Below are 22,347 nucleotides of genomic sequence, written 5' to 3' on the forward strand. Positions count from 1 at the left end.
CCTCCCAGTGGCCTCTAGGAGGTTACTTATTCAGGGGCTTATCATCTCGCAGCTGGACTTCAGTAACGTACTGTTTCTGGGTGCTCCAGAATCCACCCTAAACAAACTGCAGCAAGTGCAGAACGCGGCCGCCAGGCTCCTGACGGATCTTCCTAGGCGACAGTCGGCTCGCCCTGCACTGAAGGCGCTACACTGGCTCCCCGTCAGAGAGAGGGTTAAATTTAAGGCGCTTTGTGTGGCCCACAAAATTCTACAGGGGAAAGGCCCACCTATCCTTGGGGACATGGTCCAGTCTTACAAGGCCTCCCGCTCTCTCCGTTCTGACCATCAACATCTGCTGCAGGTTATGAGGGTGAGGAAGGCAAGAACCGGTGGCAGAAGATTCTCCATAAACGTGGCCATTCTGTGGAACTCTCTCCCTCTGTACCTGCGCTCGGAAACGAGCTTTTTACGGTTCCTTAAACTTTTAAAAACTCATCTGTTCCCTGCCTAATCCTTGTGCTGAGTGTGGTGGTGTCTCTTTCTGGATGAGCGCGGGGATGCCCTAGGGTAACCAGGCGCTATATAAAACTCGGTAATAATAATAATAATAATAATAGAGGGCTTACCAGTACTTTGTAGCACATTTTAATGATCAATTTCAAATGATTTTCCAATCATTACATCTTAGCTTAAGGTGCACATAATATTTTCAGTCCCATAAAGATAACATCAATTCACTCAAACATCTCTTTGAAGGGATCTCTGTAATCAACTATAATTTTTTTAAGCAACATTAGACATTTGTTATTTAAATATTTGGGATTGAAAATTATGGCCTAAGTAATTTAGGGCCTAATTCTTAGAAAATCTGTAAATCTGCACCCGTTATATTACAATAACAGACACCCCACCCCTTAATGCAATGGAGGGGAAACAAAGGCACTCTGCTTATCACATCACAGGTACTTAAGAGAGGCATGCTTTTTACTTTGTTCAGTCCCTGTATATAAGAGATGTGCATGCACTATAAGAATGTCAGTTGTGTTGGCCCGTCCCAGTAATTACACAAATAACAATTTAAATACCACTATTTCGTTTTATTTCGTATATAGAGCTACTCAAACTGTATCCATGGGGTCGAAGCGCTTTACATCATTTGTACACATTACACATTGACAATAAATCATGTGTGTGTAAATCAATGTCCAGGATGCCACATATAAGATATTGAGGGTTACAAGGTGTAGGAGTCATGCCCTTTATAGCTCACTGTGCTGAATCAGAAAGATTACAATTTATTGGCAGAAACAAAAGTATCTCTATGTTAAAAGCAGTAACCTATTTACGTAAAATAAAAGTCTGTCATCTGCATGTTACATAATGTGCTTTGCAGGAGACATATGAATGATCCAAGCTACTTTGATTAACAATTGGGATTACATAAATCACAGGTCTCTCCAGCAAACACGTTAACCTCTAGAGTTATTTTACCATTTTAATTGGCATACAAAGATCTCTGCAGCAGGTGCCTTAAGATATTTTAAACTGCAGACTTTGCAACCAATTAAAGAAAACAGTTGTACTACCACATTTCTCCTTGTTGCTAATTTCTTAGTGGCAGGGTTTAAAAAATAAAACTTTAAATTGAGGTCCAACATTTCTAGCACATCCGCAACATCTCATTTGGTAAATATTGTAATGCGCTCTATGTGCTCATGATAGACATGCTAAACATATGTAAGAGGTCTTCAGATCTGATGTCACTTCCTGTGAGGTCACGGGTTGTGATGCTATGTGAAAGGTTACATGTCGTGATGTCACGCAATGCGATGTCACATTCCATGATGGTATTTGCATACTGCCAAACTTGGTTAGTACCCTCACTTCGTTTTTTATGATTTGTACCCTGGGTATACCTATTGTAGGTGAATGGACACAAACAAAACTATGAATTTGATGAAGGCAACAACATATATATGCATGTATGTATGCACATACATATATTTTTATGTGTATACATTTATATGTATACACGCATGTATATATATACAAACATACATAAACATATATATTTCATAGAAACATATATATCATCATTCAACAAAATTCAGATAAAACATGTAGCACACTGCTTACCCAGTGGGACAGTGAAGAATGCACAGGTGTAACAATTTGTAGTAGCCAGAAGCACATGCTATGCAGTCTTTGGCAGATCCTCCATTGCATGTCAAACACACAGGATTGCACTTTAGGCAGTAGCCAAGTTCAGCACCATTTGCATCTTCACTTGTGCTATACATCCCTTGAGGACATTCCTTTTCACATGTATTGTCTAAAACATAAGATAAGAAACTCTGTTAGTAATGCTTAGATAAACAGAGTTACTAAAATCAATTCAATGACATTTAATCAAGACAAGCCCTGGCCTTCACTGTGGATTTCAAATAGCTAGGGACAAAAAAGATACATTCATCCTGCAGCAGTTGTAAATAAAGGAGAGCTGGGTGAGCCTGCTTAAAATTCAACCTCTTTGAAATCAGGACAATAAAAGACTTCTGGGGAACCTCATAGAATTTACAAAATAATACAAAGTGTAGCAGGTCCTGTGGAGACTCACCGCCGCAGCCACAGGGTGCTAACAACTGGCTACACAATTGGCTGCTCGAGCAAACAGCACACAAATCAATGCAAAAATAAAGTCCAAATTCCAATCCTGGGTATGTTCTTCTTGCTTTTCTTCCAAGTCTGCAATGTATTCTTAATTCTGTTCCAAGTTTGCAACGTTTCTTTCCTTCTCCTTAACAAAGTACAATGACTGCTAGTAGCATTTAATTCACAGGCCCAGGTTACATGTATGTCATCAGAAATCCACACACGGACTGGTAGAAGACGAAGAGGGTGGTCAATTACCTCCTTATGTGTCTCCTATACTTTATTTACAGCCACCGTGGGATACACCTGCTCCGGACGGTAGCGATCCCTTTAAGCCAAGAACTTTTCTATTCCAGGAAGAACATGTGCCCCATGTGACCCAGTCACATGCACCTATCTGATTACCAAAGGAGGAAGTAGCCTTCTTAAAGGAAGACAAAGAAAAGGGGGGCGTCGCCTTCTGGAGTCGCGGAAACTTCGAGTGGAGGGAGAGTCTGAAACCAGACATCAACCAGAGACCAGACCCTCCCGGCGTCCAACTGCGAGACGATGACTTATCGAGGAGCCAACCGAGCTGCCCCGGAGAAACCTACGGAAGGGAGCCGGACCCGGTCTGGTACTGCGAAGCTGCCAGCACGCTCCTGGAGGAGCGTGGCTACCGGAGGTACGTACTCTGGTTCGTGGCTGGTTCCGGAAGGGGTCATCCACCACCTAGATCGAGTCACGAGTTTAGGGGAGGGGGGAGCCCTGATAACCTAAGCTCCATAGCTGAGACAATTTTTTGTTTTGTTTTGGCAGCACACGCATTTTTCCTGTTTTGTTGGTCTGCTATTGGTGACGGTTTGGGTGTTTTCCCCTCACGCCTTCCCCTTGTATACCACCCTCGAAACACAAGAGTGCAAGTGACGTGTTTTTTTTGTTTTCTTCTTTTTCCTTTCGGTTCCATTTTTGGGAATTCGTCAAGAACGCGACCACGTGAGAACGGATCCATAAAGGACAAGTCTCCATCCTGATAAATAAAGAAGGACAGACATATTCCCTGTATTTCCAATGTGCAGAAAGATTGAATAAAAGTCTTTCCATAGAATTGGCGTGTCAGTCTCCACTTGGTTATCCACAATGTAGTACCACTTTACTAGGGACTTACAAGCAAATTAAATGTGCCAGTTGGGTATAAGCCAATTTCACCATGTTTAAAGAAGCATATGTACTTTAGCACTGGTTAGAAGTGGTAAAGAGCCCTAAGGCCAAAAAAGTTGAGATCAGAGAAGTAAGGCAAAAAAGTTTGGGGGAAGACCACCCTTATGCTGACAGGGCTAACGGTGCCGAAAACACAACACCAATAGTTCATGATTTTAATATACTGAAAAATTAAGCATCTGCTTTTAATCTGTCAAAATATTGGCTACTGTCAACTCATGGCAAATATCATTCAAAAATCATTAAACCAGAGAATGAAAAATGCAGCAGTGGAAGGAAAGCAGTATGAGCCAAAGGGAAAGCATTTGAAGCAGAACAAAACACAGCAGACGATAAAGGAGAAGCAGCTTTGGCAGAAACATTACCAGACAGAACATCAGAAGAAGCAGAAATAGCAGAAACTTCAGCAAAAGAAACAGATAAAGCAGAAGACAAAGCAGAAGAGGCAGCAGTGTTGGCAGCAAAAAATCTGCAGAAAAGAATCAGACACAGCTGAATAAACAGACAGCAGAAGATACATCAGCAAACAAAGCATCAGCAGAAACATAAATCACAAAGGGGAAAACAGAGGAAGCAGATAAAGCAGAAGAAGAAGCACTAGAAGAGAAAAAAACAACCACATCAGCAGCAACAGAAGATCAATGAGCATTAGCTGTAAATGGATCAGCATTATCAGATTAGCATCAGGACGCAACAGCACTAGAAGAATCAGAAGAAACAGCAGAACCAGAAATATTATCATTAGCAGATGGTATGCAAATGGTTAGAGAACATTACCACTCAGGAAGGCAACCTGGCAGTGAGTAGGTGTGAGTCCTACCAAACCAAGGGTGTAATGGGACTATTCGAAAAAGCATCTCTTCCGCTCTTGCAGAATTCCAGAGTGAGGAGGAAGCTCTTCTGTGTTGTGGCAATTTGACCCACACTTTGGGAGCAATGTAGAAGAAGGTTTGACCACTGGATCTAGTTTTCCATATGTGTGAGACGTGCAATATGGACTGGTGTCAATCCGGAGCAGGTGGTTTATCAAAATCGTGGATGCCTCGTAAATGGGAGAAAATATGGAGACCTTGGACATTGTATCGAGGTCTTTGATGGGACTCATGAGGAGCGTGGAATGGCCTTTCCTGGGAGTGTCCAGTGATGCATTCCATTGGGTGGTGTGCGGAATTGCATGGACCGTAATTGTGTATTGCACGTTATAATGCCTGGTAATTGCGATGTCTTCTACATGCATTCTGTATGTATATTGAGATTTGCTTGTATCTGAAGCTTGTTCTTTGATTTATTAAAAAGATTTGTTTTTTAAAAGTGCTCTTTTTAATCGCTAAGGGCCATGCTCAGTGCAAGCACGCGTACGTCACTGCACAAGCAGTCTTGAGACAGTACCACTTGTATGCAATATATAGAATAGTTAAATAGAAGGGTTTTAGCTAGCCCTACACTTTTATATTGTGCTTAAAATAGTGTGTCTCTCAGCACTTAGGTAGGTGCTGATGATTGAGCTAGTAAGGTCAGAGAGCAGCAATCTGAGGAAGTAGGTCCAATCACATGTGCTGAAAAGGCCTTCATAAAAGCAGAAGAGAAGAACTGAGGGCCAGGACAAAGGCCGAAAGCTGTGTTTTACTCACAAAACTGTGTCTGAGTCTGCAGACTTCTTTTCCATGTTTACATTTTTAAAACCCCAGGGAAGGTAGATATGCCCTTTATTAGAATGCCAAATGCTCATAGCACTGAGCCGCTTCATGAAGTGAAACCCGTTGTATGCACCATGTTTGTGGTGCTGTAGTGTAACTAGTACAAGCACATTCTAAGAAGGACAAATGTACAGTGTTAAGATGTCTGAACAGACATTTGCTGGCAGTGCACCTTGGAAGAAGGCAGCGTGGAATGGTAATTTTTTTCCTGTACACAACAGTTAATTATTTTAACTTTCAAAAGAAGCTAAAGGAATTTGGCTCTTGCCCGCATTACCCTTCATAACTCTCAAAGCATGCCAGATCAATCACGTAAAAAACTTGCCTTGGGAACTAGAGGTGTCAAGACAGAATGTAGAGTTTAAAATATTGAGGTAAGTAATATTCATGTAAAATTATCTAAAATAGGTTTAGTTTGTAATATCGATATTAAAAAAATGTACATAATATAGTTGTATAGAATATCGATTTTTTTTAGAAATTATATGTAATATTTTGTAAGTGTTATTTATTTTATAAAAAGTGTATTTCATAAAAAAAAATGAGAAATTGTTAGTGTTGTATATTAATTGTATAATTTTATTGTAACATATATTATTTAGTAGCCGGATGTTGGGGTTATAGGGGACAGGGGCGGCTGCTCCACAAAGGGGTCTAAAAAAAATGCCTGATGGAACACTAAGCAGCCAACAATAAATTATGCTGGCTGCTCGAGCTCGGTGAACAAACAGGTACATTTGGGGTTTTCTTTAAGGGGGTGGGGAGGATGGCCTTTGCTCGGGCACATGCTTTTTTAGCTGGTCGAAGATTTCTTCGACCTGGAGCCAAAAAGCAGGGCAGTGACGACACACTGGTGGGTGCAGTCTGAGTCTCACAGCCAGAACAGCATTACGATTTTGGGCGGTATTTCCTAGGCCTAGGAGTTGGAGGCCCTCCATTAATTCCAATGACTGGGGGCGGGGCAGTCCGGCAGGCTGAGAGTTTGTGGGGGTGTGGCAGTGGCCTTTGCCTCTTCCCCCAGACCCAGCAACAGTTGTTTTTTGCGAGTGATTGGTTTGCTGGGGTCTGGGGGAGGAGTCCAAAAGAAGTCCAAATCCAGTATTTTCCAGTTTTGGCTTTTCATTGTGGCTTGTGTGTGCTATCCTTGCTTTTGCCACGCTGTCTGCCATGCAGTCTTCCGCCTGGTCACAACGAGGTGCCCAGCTCGAGACCGTCGAGGTCACAGTTAAGTGAAAGTGACCCGCCTCCCCCACAAAAACCTCCTAATAATAGGGGTACTGTTTAAGTGTTTTTGTCACTGCTGCGATAATTTACTTTACGAACGCCTGGGGGCCCAGCCGTGGTGACTTTGATTCTGTGCCGTGGGGATATGTGGTAGTTGGGGGCTGGGGGGTGGCTTAGAGGTCTTGCCCTGGCTGCGTACGTTGTTGTTGGTTTTGGTTTCGCTTGTTGGGCAGCAGACAGTTTGAGGCCCTGTGCGCCTTTGTGTGCATGCCCCACAGGTCACTCAACTCGCTCCAGTAGGTGGGTGGTGGCACTTATTAGTGTTACACACACACCTGCGCAGGTCGGACATGTACGTGCAGACAGAGGCCCAGGCACAAGCGGAAACATGCATCCCTAGCTCCCAGTGCCCTCAGACTAAAACATGCATACCCACAGATGATGGGCATGGCCATGACTCCTGGTGCTATCAGAAGCTCGATACGCATCCTACCCCAAGAGGCTGACACCCAGGCCCCTAATACAGCCATCAATCTGTCTACAGATGGCGGACGGGCCGAAGAAGCCATTCCTGCCCCTTGGTGCAATCAGAGAGTGAATGTGCACACCTGCCTCTGGTGCCATCAGAGAGAGAATGTGCAACCCTGCCCCTGGTGCCATCAGAGAGTGAATGTGCGCCCCTGCCCCTGGTGCAGTCAGAGAGTGAATGTGCACCCCTGCCCCTGGTGCCGTCAGAGAGTGAATGTGCACCAATGCCACTGGTGCCGTCAGAGAGTGAATATGCACCCCTGCCACTGATGCCATCAGAGAGTGAATATGCACCCATGCCCCTGGTGCCGTCAGAGAGTGAATGTGCACCCATGCCACTGGTGCCGTCAGAGAGTGAATGTGCACCCCTGCCCATGGTGCCGTCAGAGAGAGAACGTGTACCCCTGCCACTGGTGCCGTCAGAGAGTGAATGTGCACCCATGCCACTGGTGCCGTCAGAGAGTGAATGTGCACCCCTGCCCCTGGTGCCGTCAGAGAGTGAATGTGCACCAATGCCACTGGTGCCGTCAGAGAGTCAATATGCACCCCTGCCACTGATGCCATCAGAGAGTGAATATGCACCCATGCCCCTGGTGCCGTCAGAGAGTGAATGTGCACCCATGCCACTGGTGCTGTCAGAGAGTGAATGTGCACCCCTGCCCATGGTGCCGTCAGAGAGAGAATGTGTACCCCTGCCACTGGTGCCGTCAGAGAGTGAATGTGCACCCATGCCACTGGTGCCGTCATAGAGTAAATGTGCACCCCTGCCCCTGGTGCCGTCAGAGAGTGAATGTGCCCACTTTGAAGTTCGAACCCTGGTGCCCTCAGAGGCTGAAAACGCACCCCTGGCTCTAGGCGGCCCCAGAGGGTGAAACCCTGGCTCCGGGCTGAAACATGCGTTGTCACCCTTGGCTCCTGGCGCCCACCGAGTAACATGCACCCCTTATTCCTGCTGCCCTAAGAGAGAGAAACATGCATCGCAGGCTCCTGATGCTCTCAGCGGCAAAATATGCACCCATGACTGCTGGTGCCCTATGAAGCGGTATAGGCACCCCACAACCACACTTTACTCTAGGTGCCCTCGGGGATTCAAACATGCATTCCAAAGTGTCTCTACGTGCCCTCTGGGATTGAAACAAGCATTCCAAAGTGACTCTACGTGCCCTCAGGGATTCAAACATGCATTCCAAAGTGACTCTACGTGCCCTCGGGAATTGAAACGTGCACCCGTGGCTTCGGGCGCCCTCAGAGTTGAAACTTGTACCCAGTGCCGGCTGCCGTGCCATGGCGGTAGTTACTGGAAGTGGCAAATTCTTCTTTGGGAGATCATGAAATGGCGCCCTGTCCTGTGTTTTCTATTTATTTATTTATTTATGCATTTTTATATAGCGCGGACTTTACTCGAAGGTGTCAGAGCGCTTCACAATAGGAACAGACCTGATACATGAGAACATTACAAGTGAGCAAAATACAAAAGCAAACGTTACATTAAATAAAGCAAAACTGACAATCGTGAGCCAACAAAATACAAGAGGTAGCAAACGGTGCATTACAGGAGGAAAAAGTGACGTGTGCAGGTTACAAAAGCGTACAAAGTAAACAATGAGGTATAATACTGCAATATATGGAGGACACTCAAGCACAAGAACAAACGTTACGTAGGCACTGGTGGCACTTGTGCAGGTATCGAAAACAAACAAATGTAAGAGGTAGAAAACAGTGCGTTACAAGAGAAAGTGACGGGTGCATATTACACACGAGTACCAAACACAGGTAGAAGGATAATACTGCAATAAATGGCAGACTCTCAAACCACAAGAACACACTGGGAAGACACTTCTATAGTCATGTAAAGTAGATTTTTCTATAATGGAAGGGCTTCCTTAAGATAATAGAGAGGGTATGGATTACATTTGGAAGTGTCTTTGAAGGAGGAGAACTTTGAGGTCAGTTTGCTGTTCAGGTAGGCTGGTCCGGCGTTGTGGAGTGCTTTGTCTGCGTGGGTGAGGAGCTTGATGGTGTTCCTCTTGTCGACGGGGAGCCAGTGTAGGTCTCTCAGGTGGGGGGGTGATGTGGCTGCGGTGGGGGACGTTGACGATTAGTCGGGCAGAGGCCTTTTGGATGCGTTGTAGTTGTCATAGGTGTTTGGCTGGGATTCCTGCGTAGACTGCGTTGCGGTAGTCCAGTCTTGTGCTGACGAGGGCCTGTGTCACCGTTCTTCTTGTTTCGGTCAGGATCCACTTGTAGATCCTGCGGAGCATGCGGAGGGTGTTGTAGCAGGAGGAGGAGACGGCGTTGATCTGCTTAGAAATGGAGAGGGAGGAGTTGAGGATGAATCCTAGGTTGCGTGCATGGTCAGTGGGTGTTGGTGCTGTTCCCAGTGTGGTCGGCCACCAGGAGTCATCCCAGGCTGAGGGGGTGGGTCCGAGGATGAGGACCTCCGTCTTGTCCGAGTTCAGCTTCAGACGGCTGCTCCTCATCCAGTCGGCGACGGCCTTCATTCCCTCGTGGAGGTTGGTTTTGGCGATGTATGGGTCCTTGGTGAGAGAGAGGATGAGCTGGGTGTCGTCGGCGTAGGAGATGATGTTGAGGTTGTGATGGCGGGCCACTTGTGCGAGGTGGGCCATGTAGACGTTGAACAGCGCCGGGCTGAGAGATGAGCCCTGGGGGACGCCGCAGATGATGTCGGTGGCTTTGGATCGGAAGGGTGGGAGGTGGACGCTCTGGGTTCTGCCGGAGAGGAAGGACGTGGTCCAGTCAAGGGCCTTCTCTTGGATCCCGGCTTCTAGGAGGCGTGTCTTTAGAGTGCGATGGCAGACCGTGTCGAAGGCGGCTGACAGGTCCAGGAGGATGAGGGCTGATGTTTCGCCGTTGTCTAGTTGGCGTCTGATGTCGTCTGTGGCGGCGATGAGGGCTTTCTCGGTGCTGTGGTTCCGTCTGAATCCGGACTGGGACGGGTCCAAGATGTTGTTGTCTTCCCGGTGGCGGGCCAATTGCATGTTGACGATTTTCTCGATGACCTTTGCCGGGAACGGGAGCAGGGAGATGGGCCGGAAGTTCTTGAGGTCCTTGGGGTCCGCCTTGGGCTTCTTGAGGAGGGCGTTGATTTCGGCGTGCTTCCAGCTTTCCGCGAATGTCGCTGTTTCAAAGGAGATGTTGATGACCTTCCGTAGTTGGGGTGCGATGGCTGCATCTGCTTTGTTGAATAAGTGGTGTGGGCACAGGTCTGACGGAGATCCTGAGTGGATGGAGTTCATGACCTTGCGTGTCTCGTCGTCGTTGACGTTGGACCAGGAGGTCAGGCGGTTGGCGCTGGTAGTGTTCACAGGGGAGGTGGAGTCTGGGGTAGTCGGGGTGGTCGCGGTGTTGAAGCTGTCGTGGATGTCAGCGATCTTGCGGTGGAAGAAGATGGCTAGTGATTCGCACAGTTCTTGTGAGGGCGGGATGTCGTTGGTGCTGGGGTTGGAGAGTTCCTTTACGATGCTGAAGAGCTCCTTGCTGTCATGTGCGTTGTTATCCAAGCGGTCTTTGAAGGAGGCTCTCTGGGCTAATCTGATGAGGTGGTGATGTCTGCGGGTGGCGTCCTTGTGGGCTGCGTGGTTGTCCGTGACTTTAGTGTCACGGTCATGGATGCTATGAAATCACAAGTCTGCTGGTAAAATACCCCGTATTGCATGCGGCATGCCTTGTATCTGTTGACAGGAATGCACAAACATTTCATGGCTGCCTTGTGTATACATCTTGTACATTCCGAACGCTGTATTGCATGCTCTGGGCAGGGTACATGACTATCATTTTTTGAATGTTTTGAATTTTAGGGCAGGGCTGTGGGCCTTCGTAGTATGCTCAGGATGTGAGTGAAGGGTGGCTTGGCCAACAACTTTGACTTCTCTACTCGACCCCTCCTCCCCTTGCCTTGGTTGATAAACTGTTTTCAAAGAAGCACATTCAATCTTGCTTACAAAACGGGATGTAAATTACATCCCATTTTGGAAGCAAGAGTGATTGTGTTTCTTTTGAAACAGTTTATTATGTTCACCAAATTTGTTTTTCTAGTTATATGACACACAGTGGCAGTGCCTGCCTGCCTCAGTAGGGTTATTACATCCAGTCCATACCTATCTAGTTGGACAGTTTATATTTGGTATCATTTGCGAGCCTTCACTGTTATTACATTGTGGTGAAGCGTCAGCATAGTAGTAAGAAGAGGAAAAAGCAAGAAAAGGAGTAAGAAGTGTAGGACTAATTAGAAGTATGATTTGGTGTAAATAGGACTGTGTAGGTGCAAATTTGTTTAAGCATGAGTGAGTAGAAGTAACTGTAGGACTAGGAGTAAATAGAGATGTGAAATATGATTACGCGTAAGTAGGATTAAGTGCAGGCTTATGTGTAGGAGTAAGAGTGATGACGGAAGGAAGGAAAGATAATGAGAGAGAAGATGAAAGGAGCGAATATATAGAATGGTTTAGTAACCTTCTTGATTTCTAACATGTGCTTGAACGTTTCCCCCTTCATAGGGTCGAGCTCGCTCGCCACACTGAGCTGCCCTCTTTCAAATGTTACCAGCCGCCACTGATAGGGGATAAGGGTGGTGAGTATTTTCTTAATATTAACAAGTCATAATTTAGTTTTTCAATATGAATATTGTCTTTTTTAAATATTTTTTAAAATGTGTTTTTTAAATAATTTGTTTATATGTTTTTGCAATATAGGTGTAAGTTTTTAGGTTTACTTTTATTTATGTTTACAGTTTATTATTGTCTATTAATTTTTAGATACTAATTACAATTTATACTTCTGTAATTTTATTTGTGAATATTTTCCAAAATATAAATGTTTTATTTTTATTGTATATTGTTAACATTAAAGATTTAATATATTTAAATGTTGACATGTAATGAATTTAATAGTTTTGTGCATTTTCTCTTAGGGGGCTATTACGATGGCCGGCGGACTTTCCGTAACGGTGAACGGAACCGACCGCCAGAGGTGCGGTGGTCCAGCTGTGGCCATTAGGATGCGACTGCCACCCTGGCGGTCGCATCCTGCATATCTAACATTGTGGCGGGCGGTGCTCTGTGCAGCACCCGCCACAATGCCAAATATGCCTGATGTGCATTGGCATGCACAACGTGATGGGCACCGCGCAGTGCCTGTCACCTTGTGCATGCCAATGTTATGGTACCCTCCAAGTGCACCCCTCCAACACCACGGGGGCCCGCAATGGACCTCCAAAGGGAGACACCACATGCCTTCCGCCATGGAAAGGCCAGACTCCGCTGACACCCTAATATGGCGGGCGGTGCCTGCTAGGCACCGCCACCATATTATTGCCCAGGACCGCACGGCAGGCAAATGTAACGATTGCCCGTCTGCGGTAAAGCGTTGGACAGTCTTTCGGGTGGTCATTGGCGTGCAGCCTGGGAAAAATGTCGGAAGGATCACCACCGCTGGTCGGGCGGTGGGGATCCACCCAACATCATAATGGACCAGTTATTTTTGTTTTATTGTACTAGGAATAGTTCATTTTTAGGATTTGTTCTTTATTGCTTTCCCTGAATTTAGTAACATTGGAGAAGGAATAATAAATGTGTAGGGTTTAGTGTCTAGAAATTTTCTTGAATTTAGAGATATTGAAGTAAAAAAATGTATTTTTAAGATTTGGTGTCCAGGGCTTTCCCTGAATTTCGGAATATTGGAGTAGGAATAATTTATTTGTAAGGTTTAGTGTCTAGGACTTTACCTTATTTTAGCAATATTGTAGTAAGAATAGTTCATTTTTAGGGTGGTTTACTGTCCATTACTTTCCCTGAATTTAGTAATATTGGAGTATGAATAATTTAATTGTAGGGTTTAGTGTCTAGGACTTTCCCTTATTTTAACAATATTGGAGTAGGAATAGTCATTTTTAGGGTTTAATCTTTAGCACTTTCCATGAATTTTGTTATATTAGAGTAGGAATATTTAATTTGTAGGGTTTAGTGTCCAGTACTTTTCCTGAACGTAATTTTAATGGATTTGGAATAATTAATTTTTAAACTGTAATGTGTAGAATTTTTATCACTGATATGTTATTACAGTGGTATAAGTTGTTTTTTAGTAATTTTTGTTTACTATATTTTTTACATTTTAATTATGTTGAAGTGAAAATAGTTATTTTTAAATATATTTTTAAATATTTATTCTATAGTTTATTTTATTAGATATTTAGGGGATCATTCTTCTAGCATTCGATGGCTCATCGGATGCGGTCTGACCGCCGTCTGCTGCTGCGGTCCGACTGATGCATTATGATGCTTGCAGTGGGAGGCAGAAGGCGGAGGGATAGTCTGATGCTTTCCGATGGGCTCAAGGAGCCCGTTGGAATGTAAGAGGGTCAGTAATCTCTACAATAGGGTTGATGCCTTCTCAGGCACCGTCGTAGGGATTATAATGTCCCTTTTCACTTTCCCTTTCATGGCGGTCATCTGCCATGAAAAGGCAGGTGGAAAGTGATATTGGGTCCCTAGTGGGCCCGCTCCCCCCAGGTCCTCTGCTATGAAGCATATGTATGGTGCCCCCCCTAAACAACTCTGCAGCATGTGACAGGCATCACAGGGTGCCTGCCACACGGTGTAGGGATGTTTTTAAAGTGTATATTTTCTATTGCAGTTTGTGCTGTAGCCCGCAGCACAAGGCTCAATAAAAAAGTATAAACTTTGCGATCGCCGTTAATTGTACTCATTGTAATAAGGGCAGGATGTTTGCCAACTCCTTGTCGGGTGGTCCCCCTTCCGCTACGGTGTCCGACCGGCATCGTAATAATGCCCTATATCGCATTTGAGGGATAAATTAATTTAATTCGTTTTTTTAAATATGTTTTGTTTAATATTTTATTAGGAATATATTATTTTGTTTATATTTGAGTTAAAAAATTCTTTTTGTAGAGGATATATTATATTTTGTAATAGAAAATGTACCTTGTATTTTATTTAGTTTTCAATGGGATATGTAATTTATTTTATTTTATTTAAGTGTTTTAAATTATAATAGTTAACGTGTATGTTTAATGTTTTTTTAATTTTGGTGTTAATATTATTTAATATTTATTTTAGTTTTATTATTTTTTGTTAGTAGTGAATGGTAATAGTTTGATACTGTAGGTGTATAGTTATGTATTTCTAATATTTATATATTAATAAAAATTTATGATTTATTTTGTAATAATTTTAATACTAAAAAAAAGTAACAATTATTTTTGTTTATTAGCATTTATTTGTATTAAACACCAAGGGCATCATTACGATGCCGGTCGTCCGACCAGCACCTGGCGAGAGCTGGCCTCCCCTACAAGGAATCTGCAGTCCCGCTGCCCTTATTTTAGTGCGACCAGCTTCACGGAAGTCACAAAGTGAATATTTTCCATTGCAGCTGGTGCTGTGGGCTACAGCACAAGCCACAATAGAAAATGTACACTTTAAAAACATCCCTGCACCGGGTGGCAGTCACCAAGGGGTGCCCAACACCCTGTGCAGGGATGTTTAGGGGCGCACCATAGGTGCCCTCATGGCCTCATAGCAGAAGGCCGGGGGGGGGGGCAAGCAGGCAATTCCCCATGAAAGGCCAGGCAGAAAGGGACATTGTAATCCCTACAGCGGTGCCTGAGCAGGCACAGCCACTATTGTAGGGATTGCTGACCCTCTGACGATCAGACCGGCTTCTTGAACCCATTGGAAAACGCAGACTGTTCCTCCGCCTGCTGCGTCCGATTGCACGCATTATAATGCATCAGTCGGACCATAGCAGCAGATGTCGTCGGACCGCATCAGATGAACAGTCAGATGCAATCCAACCACCATCAAAATAACCCCCAGAATATATTGTATACTTTTTTAATTATTTGAAATTTGAAATAGAAAAACTAAACAACATAACATATATTTGTGTATGTTTGCATCTATGCAAAATGGTACATATTTTTTAACATTAGTTACAAAATAATATATTTGAAAACCTATTTTTTATTTTTACATTTTTTTAACAAAATAGAAACATTTTTTATGAATTTTTTCAATAATTCAGTAATATATTTTTAATACATACTAAATAATTGTATAGAAATTTTGGGGTCCATTACGATGGTGGGTGGACAAAGTCCTCCCACCACGTAACGGAATGCGGGACTGTCCTCCAGGGGTGCGGCGGTCCCGCACCTGCAATTAGGATGCCACCGCCACCATGGCGGTGGCATCCGCCATTCCCAGCATTGTGGCGGGTGGTGCTTACAGCACCGGCCGCCACAATGATGGGAATGCATGTTGCGCATTGGCATGCACAAGGTGACAGGCACCGTGGGGTGCCTGCCACTTTGTCTATGCCAATGGAGGGGGTTACCATAGGTAGCCTCCTTGTGCACGCCCACCCCCCCCAACATCTTGGGGGCCCACGACAGTCCCCCAACAGCGAAGACCGCATGCCTTTCCATGGCGGCAATGCCGCCATGGAAGGGCTGCTTTCTGCCATCATCATAATATGGATGGCGATGTATTGCAGACACTGCCATCTTATTATGCATGTTTTCCGTCTGGTTGAAGAGTTGACCAGGGGAATAACGGCGGACGGTCTTTCTGTACGCCACGGACCCCCAACCATCCTAATATGGCAGGGGGTCTTTTAGGTGTGTTTGGGTGGGGGTTCCACCCGCCATCCTAATGGGCCCCTATGTTATTTAATATGTATCTTACAATGTAAAATAATATTATACAGTAATTTTTGTAATGCTTTTCTATGTATTTTGAATAGTATTATATAATTAATAATATTCTAATTTTTTTAAACGTTTTTAAAGTATTTTCAACAGTACCAAATAGGGGGTCAATTATGATGTCGGACGGATCGCCACCGCCATGCAGGCAATGGCGATCCGTCCGCCATCCTTGCCCGTCTGCCACCTATTTCCCCCCGCCATATTATAATGGCAGGGGGGACCGTGGCGGACGGGAAGACCGTCCGCCGCATTTCTTGCGACCGCGGCGGAAAAGGTCTGATATGGTGGCGGTGTCTATCAGACACCGCCAGCTATATTAGGATGGGCTGAGGGGAATGCCTTTCCGTGGCGGCAATGCCGCAACGAAAAGGCATACGGTCCTTGCTTTGGGAGCCCGTTGCGGGCCCTCAGGGTGAATAGGGGGTGGGGAGTGCACATGGGGGGTACCTATGGTACCCCGCTGCGTTTCAAAATACAACATGGCAGGCACCGCGCGGTGCCTGTCATGTTGTGCTTTGAAACGCACAACATGCATTTTTTGCATTACGGCGGGCGGTGCTTTCAGCACCGCCAGCCGCAACGTAAAAAATGCGGGATGCACCCGCCACTGTGGTGAGTTCATCCTAATTCGAGGCACGGGACATCCGCCCCTGTGGCAGACGGTCCTGTCCTCCGACAGGATGGCGGACGGACATTGTCCGTCCGCCATCCTAATTGACCCCAAGGTTGGTAAACCATATTTTGAAGTAATTATACATTGGCATATTTTGTTACAGCATGTATAATTATTATACATTTTTTCGGTATTGTATACAATATAAAATATATAATATATATTAAATATTATTTTATATGATATAATATTTATTATATATTTTACATTGTAAAATATTTAAGGGCCTGATTTTGAGCCTGGCGGTCTTGCGACGGGCAGACTTGCGGTGGCCCGTTCACTGCATTATGACTTGCAAAGACGTTGCAGCATAGGACCGCCACTGCGCCAGGGAACAGTGGAGGTGCGCCACAATTTACTATGCTCAGCGGGACTGGAGCAGTCCCACTGAGCATATTAAATGTTCCTGAACCACCAGCAATTTAATGGTCGACAAACCGGCATGAAAAGACTGGCAGTAAAGGAACAAAGGGGGCCCTACAAGGCCCCCATGTCCTCCCGCTATGGGAATACATTCTAGGGGGCAAAACACGCGCCTCCCTGTCTGTATTCCCCCAAAGTTCCAGCACGGCATGGACGTCACCGGATTGCCTCGTTGGATCCGTATTTCTACAGTTGTACTTTTTCAATTTTTTGGGGGGGAGATTTCCATTTTTTAATTTGGGATTTCTGCCAGTGTAAGGATGATCTACTACTACAAAACTGTAAGTAATTATTTGTTTTTTAAATATGGTTGGGAAATGTTACATTTTTTAATGCGTTTTGCTGTTTATAAATTTTATGTAATCATTTATGCAGAATGTATTTATTATTATTAATGGCTTACTTCCTTTCTTTCTTTAATTTAGTCAATTTATAGAAATTCTTGTAATAAATTTAACCTTAAATCTGGATCACCGGCCGATGCTGCCCCTCCGACTATTCTTAAGAAAGCCTCGGAAACTGTCTCTCCAGTTCTGCGAGACGTAATTGACTGCTCGCTGGCAGCGGGGCAGGTACCAACTTCATGCAAACAGGAAAGAGTGAATGCACTCCTAAAGAAACCCCAATCTAGATCCAGAAGACTGGGCTATCGTCCCATCTCTTTGTTACCTGGTATAGGTAAATTGGCCGAAAAGCATGTTAACACCCTATTATCTTTCTTTCTGGAAATCAATAATGTCCTACATCCCACTCAGACGGGTACGGGCACACAAGGCACGGAGACGGCTCTCATTGCTGTAGTCGAAGAGATGAGGAAAATAGTGGATAGCGGAAGCTGCACCGCTATTATTTTATTGGACTTAAGCGCGGCTTTCGATACCGTCAATCACCCGATAATGATGCAGAGGCTGCGTGACGTTGGAGTATCAGGGTTGGCCTTAAACTGGCTCCAGTCCTTTCTCATGGACAGAACTTTTGCTTTCTTTGAGGAGGAGGCAATCTCGAAGTAGATTCCCCTGCAGTACGGCGTCCCCCAGGGATCCTCTTTAAGTCCTACCATGTTTAACATCTACATGAGGCCATTGGCTCAGATGGTTCTTCCCTGGGGGGTTCAGTTGGTCACCTACGCCGACGATACCCAGTTGGTAGTCTCCCTTTCCAGACATGACACCTCTGGCTCTAACCTCTCCGCATGCCTTGGTAAAGTCCTTGAATGGATGGATGCATCGTTTTTGAAGCTTAATGACTCAAAGACCGAAATAATGATGCTGGGGCATATGGCACCCAACAATTTACATCCTTTTTGGCTGAGCTGTCTTGGGTTGCCCCCCCCCAAGAAGCAAATCAAGAGTTTGGGTGTCTCGTTAGACCCCAACCTTAATTTCCTGATACATGCACGCAAGGTTGCGGCAACCTGCTATGGTCTTATTAGACTTCTTAGAAAGATTTTAAATCTTCTCCCTTTTGTAGCCAAGCGTTTGTTGGTCCAATCACTTATCTTGTCACGTCTTGACTACGCGAATGCAGTGTATCTGGGTGCCCCTTTGGGAACTATCAAAGTCTTGCAAATAGTACAAAATTGTGCTGCTCGCCTGCTTATGGATGTGCCTAAACGTAGTTCGGCCAAATCTGCACTACATCAGTTGCACTGGCTTCCAGTGCAGCAAAGGATTTGGTTCAAAGCTATGTGCACTGTCCATAAATCCATTTCTGATTCTGGGCCTGCTTTGCTCCAACCCATGTTCCAGCCCCACCATATTCCACGGACCCTCAGATCAAACCATAAGAAGCTGCTAACAATCCCCAGGATTAAAAGGACTAGGATGGGTGGCCGTCTTTTCTCCATTCACTCTGCAAAATTTTGGAACCAGCTTCCCGATGCCATCCAACGGGAATCTAACTAGCTCACATTCAGAAAACAGCTTAAAACCTTCTTGTTTCCCTGAGCTGGAGGAATGACTATGGAATTAATGCGCTGGGATGCCTAAGGGTAACCATGCACTATACAAATGCGTAATCATTCATTCATTCATGTCAATTATTACGATTAAAATATCATAACATTTTTGATATACATATATTTACAATTCAAAATATATATAAAAATTAGTTGTTAGTGTATCTTGGTTATTGTAGTGGGTAGTTTTTGTGTAAGTATTAATTTGAAAGTTTAGATTTTGTTTTTGTTTCTAGGTATTCTAGGCTTTGGGTATCGTCTTGTTTTAATTTGCAAATGTTCCTACATTATTTTGGTTTGTTTAGTTAGGTTCTCGCCTATTTTAATTACAAATTGGCCTAGTCTAAGTTCTTGATAGCTTTGTTTTTTTTATATAGCTTTCAGTACAGGGGACTTTCTATTAGTAGGTTGTAGTGGTTTGCTACTTCAGTTATGGGGATTTAGGCTTTTTTATTTGATATGCAAAATTACTATTTTTGCCTATTCTACACTTAAGGTAGACTTTTATAGAAGGCGACATATACTTTGAATAAAGTGATAGTAGCATTGCTTTGCATGGGTATATTTCTAAAATACCTTGCTTTATTGCCTGCAAGAAGTGAATGATAATTTTTTGGGAGTAGTAATTATTAGTTTGTTCTTTAATTTGTGTTACGAGCTCTATGTAAGTTGTAGATTGTTTATTAGGTAGTAATGTGTATATAAAAGGGATATTGGTGTCGTGGTATTCTCCATGGATGGGGTATAATTGGTCAAATGGTTTGGGACATATTTAAAATGTTCCATCCATCATCCAGGAATAATTCTTTTTCATGACTTTTGTCCTCCTTATGGAAGCAGATCTTGTACCATGGACTCTAGGGGACGTACATTGTACCCAGATTTGGCGGCCCATGACCTAGAAAATGTAGTTTCCCCAATGCCACTACAACTATAACTACTTTATTTGGTGGGGACTTGGGTCTACAATTGATTTTGTTTTTACTTCACGGAATTTATCCCTACTTATCACAGAGGGAGAGGTCGGCGCATCAGCGTTATAGTGACCACAATATTATAGCGTTTCAGCTTCCGGTCCCCCCAAAGTGCCAATAGTCAGGCATTAACTGTTAAAGATGCAAGTTGGAGACTGGTTTGGTGCCATGCAGACATGAAGCTAGTTAAGAACCACATTGAGAGTAGTAGCTTGGATCTAGTGAATATCTGTCTATTAAATGTGCAAGGTCTGGAAGTGATCCTTAAAAGCTTTGGGGAGATCATGTCCCGTGTTTAAAGCTTCCTGAACAGGCCTAATTGTAGAGCTCCCTGACAGGTTAAGCCATGATTCGACAATGAATGCAGAGTGGGGAACAATAATCTGCGTAAGGCCTTAAAGCAAATCCATTAGAATCAGATTTTAATTACAGCCTGTAGGAAAGAATATGCTCTGGTATTGAAAAAAAGAAAATCAGCAATCAATGATGAGAGGTGAGAGGCGATAATGGTAGACTGTCAGAATAAAGATTCTCAGGCATTCTGGAAGGCGGTGCAGGCAGGCAAGTCATCAGCTCAGCCCCCCGGCAAAGTTATGGTCCACATTACTCCTGAGGTGCCGTATGACCACTTCTCAGCTGTGTATTCCTCCGAAATCGTGCCCACAGATGAGGGTCTGCTCAAAGAGCCCCCCCCCCTGTTGAAATGTGTCTTTTAGGGAAGAAAAAGTTCTTAAAGCTATTTATTACAGCCCGAGCAAAAAACATGGGTTGCCTTTGGACTTATTTAAGGAGGACCTTGCATTTTGGTCACCAGAGCTGACTTCTGTCTTTAATACGGTTTGCAGTGAGGGGATATTACCATCTTGAAGCCTTTCATTGTACCTATCTGTAAAAAGGGTAATGAGAACAACCTCAGGAGCTATCGACCAATATCCCTGATTGACTCCACCACTAAAATAATCGGCAGAGTAGTTTTAGATCGCCTCTTGGTGTGGATAAGGGAGAATAACATCACATTGCAGGTTAGGTATGATTTCCAGGAGGGCCTAGGAACTATTGAGTAGTGTTTGAACATACATCTTATCTTGGCCCAATATAAATATCCATGGGGCATCCCAATCCATCTTGCATTTATAGACCTATCGAGCAACTTTGATTAGGTAAATAGATCGAAAAGGTGGGCAGTGCTTGAACTTATGGGTCTATAGGCAGACCTGGTGTCCTTTCTTAGACTCCTGCACTGGGATATTACAACCTCTGTAAGATTTAGCAAGACCGGAGAGTATACTTCCCAAGTTAAAGTCAATCGAGGAGTAAGCCAAGGTTGCCTACTCGCCCCAATCCTCTTCTTATTATATATTATTGACTTGGAGAGAACATTAAACGTTGTTGGAATAGATGTACATCTCATAGAAAATAAAGCTGTGCCTTATTATATGTGGATGATGCAGTGCTCCTTGCTAGAATAGCGAACAGTATGACGATATGGCTCAGTACCTTTGTGGAATTCATGAAGGTCCTTGACTTGGAAACAAATTATTCCAAAATGTTTGCTATGGTGCGTGGCCTAGGGAACACCAAAACTATTACCCAGTCGATTGGAGGGAAAAAATTAGATTGGATATCCACTTTTCCTTACCTTGGTTTCGATTTTGATGATGCCTGCACATGGTCCACTTGTCTTAGTGGTAGATTAACCCCATTCTCTCATGCGGTCAGCACCATTTTCTCTCTTGCTGCTTGCATTGGTAGAAAGCCATTAGCCCCATCAATAATAATCTATAAAAAGTATGTGACTGTCATTCAAGTCAAGGAATATGTTTTTATGTTGGCACCTGTTGAGGGTTTCTCCTTCGACTCCTCACTTCCCCTTAATCCAAGAATTAGGCCTCATTGGTGCCGCTCCCTTAACCCTTTGGTGTTCCATTTGGTCTGAAAAGGAAGCTGAGCTCAATCATGCAGTTGTTAGAGATTGTCTCAATTGTGACCATGGATTGAACATTCTGTGGCTAAAGTATATCAGGGATACTGCCTCAGCTCTGGGTTGCACACCCAGAAAGTATCAGTAAGAAAGACAAAGCTTGACCCACAAAGACAGGTCGCTAGGAAAGCTGTGGAAGTGGTGAAGCCGTCTGTAAGAGACTATTGTTTGGTTCAGTTGACAGCTGGGATTGCCCCATACTTATTATTTGTGCGGAACATATAAAAACAGAATTTACAGACTCGTTTTAGGTTAGAAACGATACGTTAATAATAATAATAATAATAATAAGCCATTTGTAAAGCGCCTG

The 22,347-nt window shown here is 44.1% G+C and overlaps 1 protein-coding gene across 1 annotated transcript in view; it reads right to left on the bottom strand.

Annotated features, from left to right (window-relative positions):
* The window catches only part of LOC144826284 (proprotein convertase subtilisin/kexin type 5-like), a 567,967-nt gene that overhangs the window by 217,779 nt on the left and 327,841 nt on the right, over window positions 1-22,347 (bottom strand). Inside the window, exon 11 of the mRNA XM_078684635.1 lies at window positions 2,119-2,314. Within this exon, the coding sequence (XP_078540761.1) occupies window positions 2,119-2,314 (196 nt within the window). The remainder of the gene's footprint in view (window positions 1-2,118; window positions 2,315-22,347) is intronic.

The sequence above is a fragment of the Lissotriton helveticus genome, chromosome 3_2 (assembly GCF_964261635.1).
Source record: "Lissotriton helveticus chromosome 3_2, aLisHel1.1, whole genome shotgun sequence".
Lineage (NCBI taxonomy): Eukaryota > Metazoa > Chordata > Amphibia > Caudata > Salamandridae > Lissotriton > Lissotriton helveticus.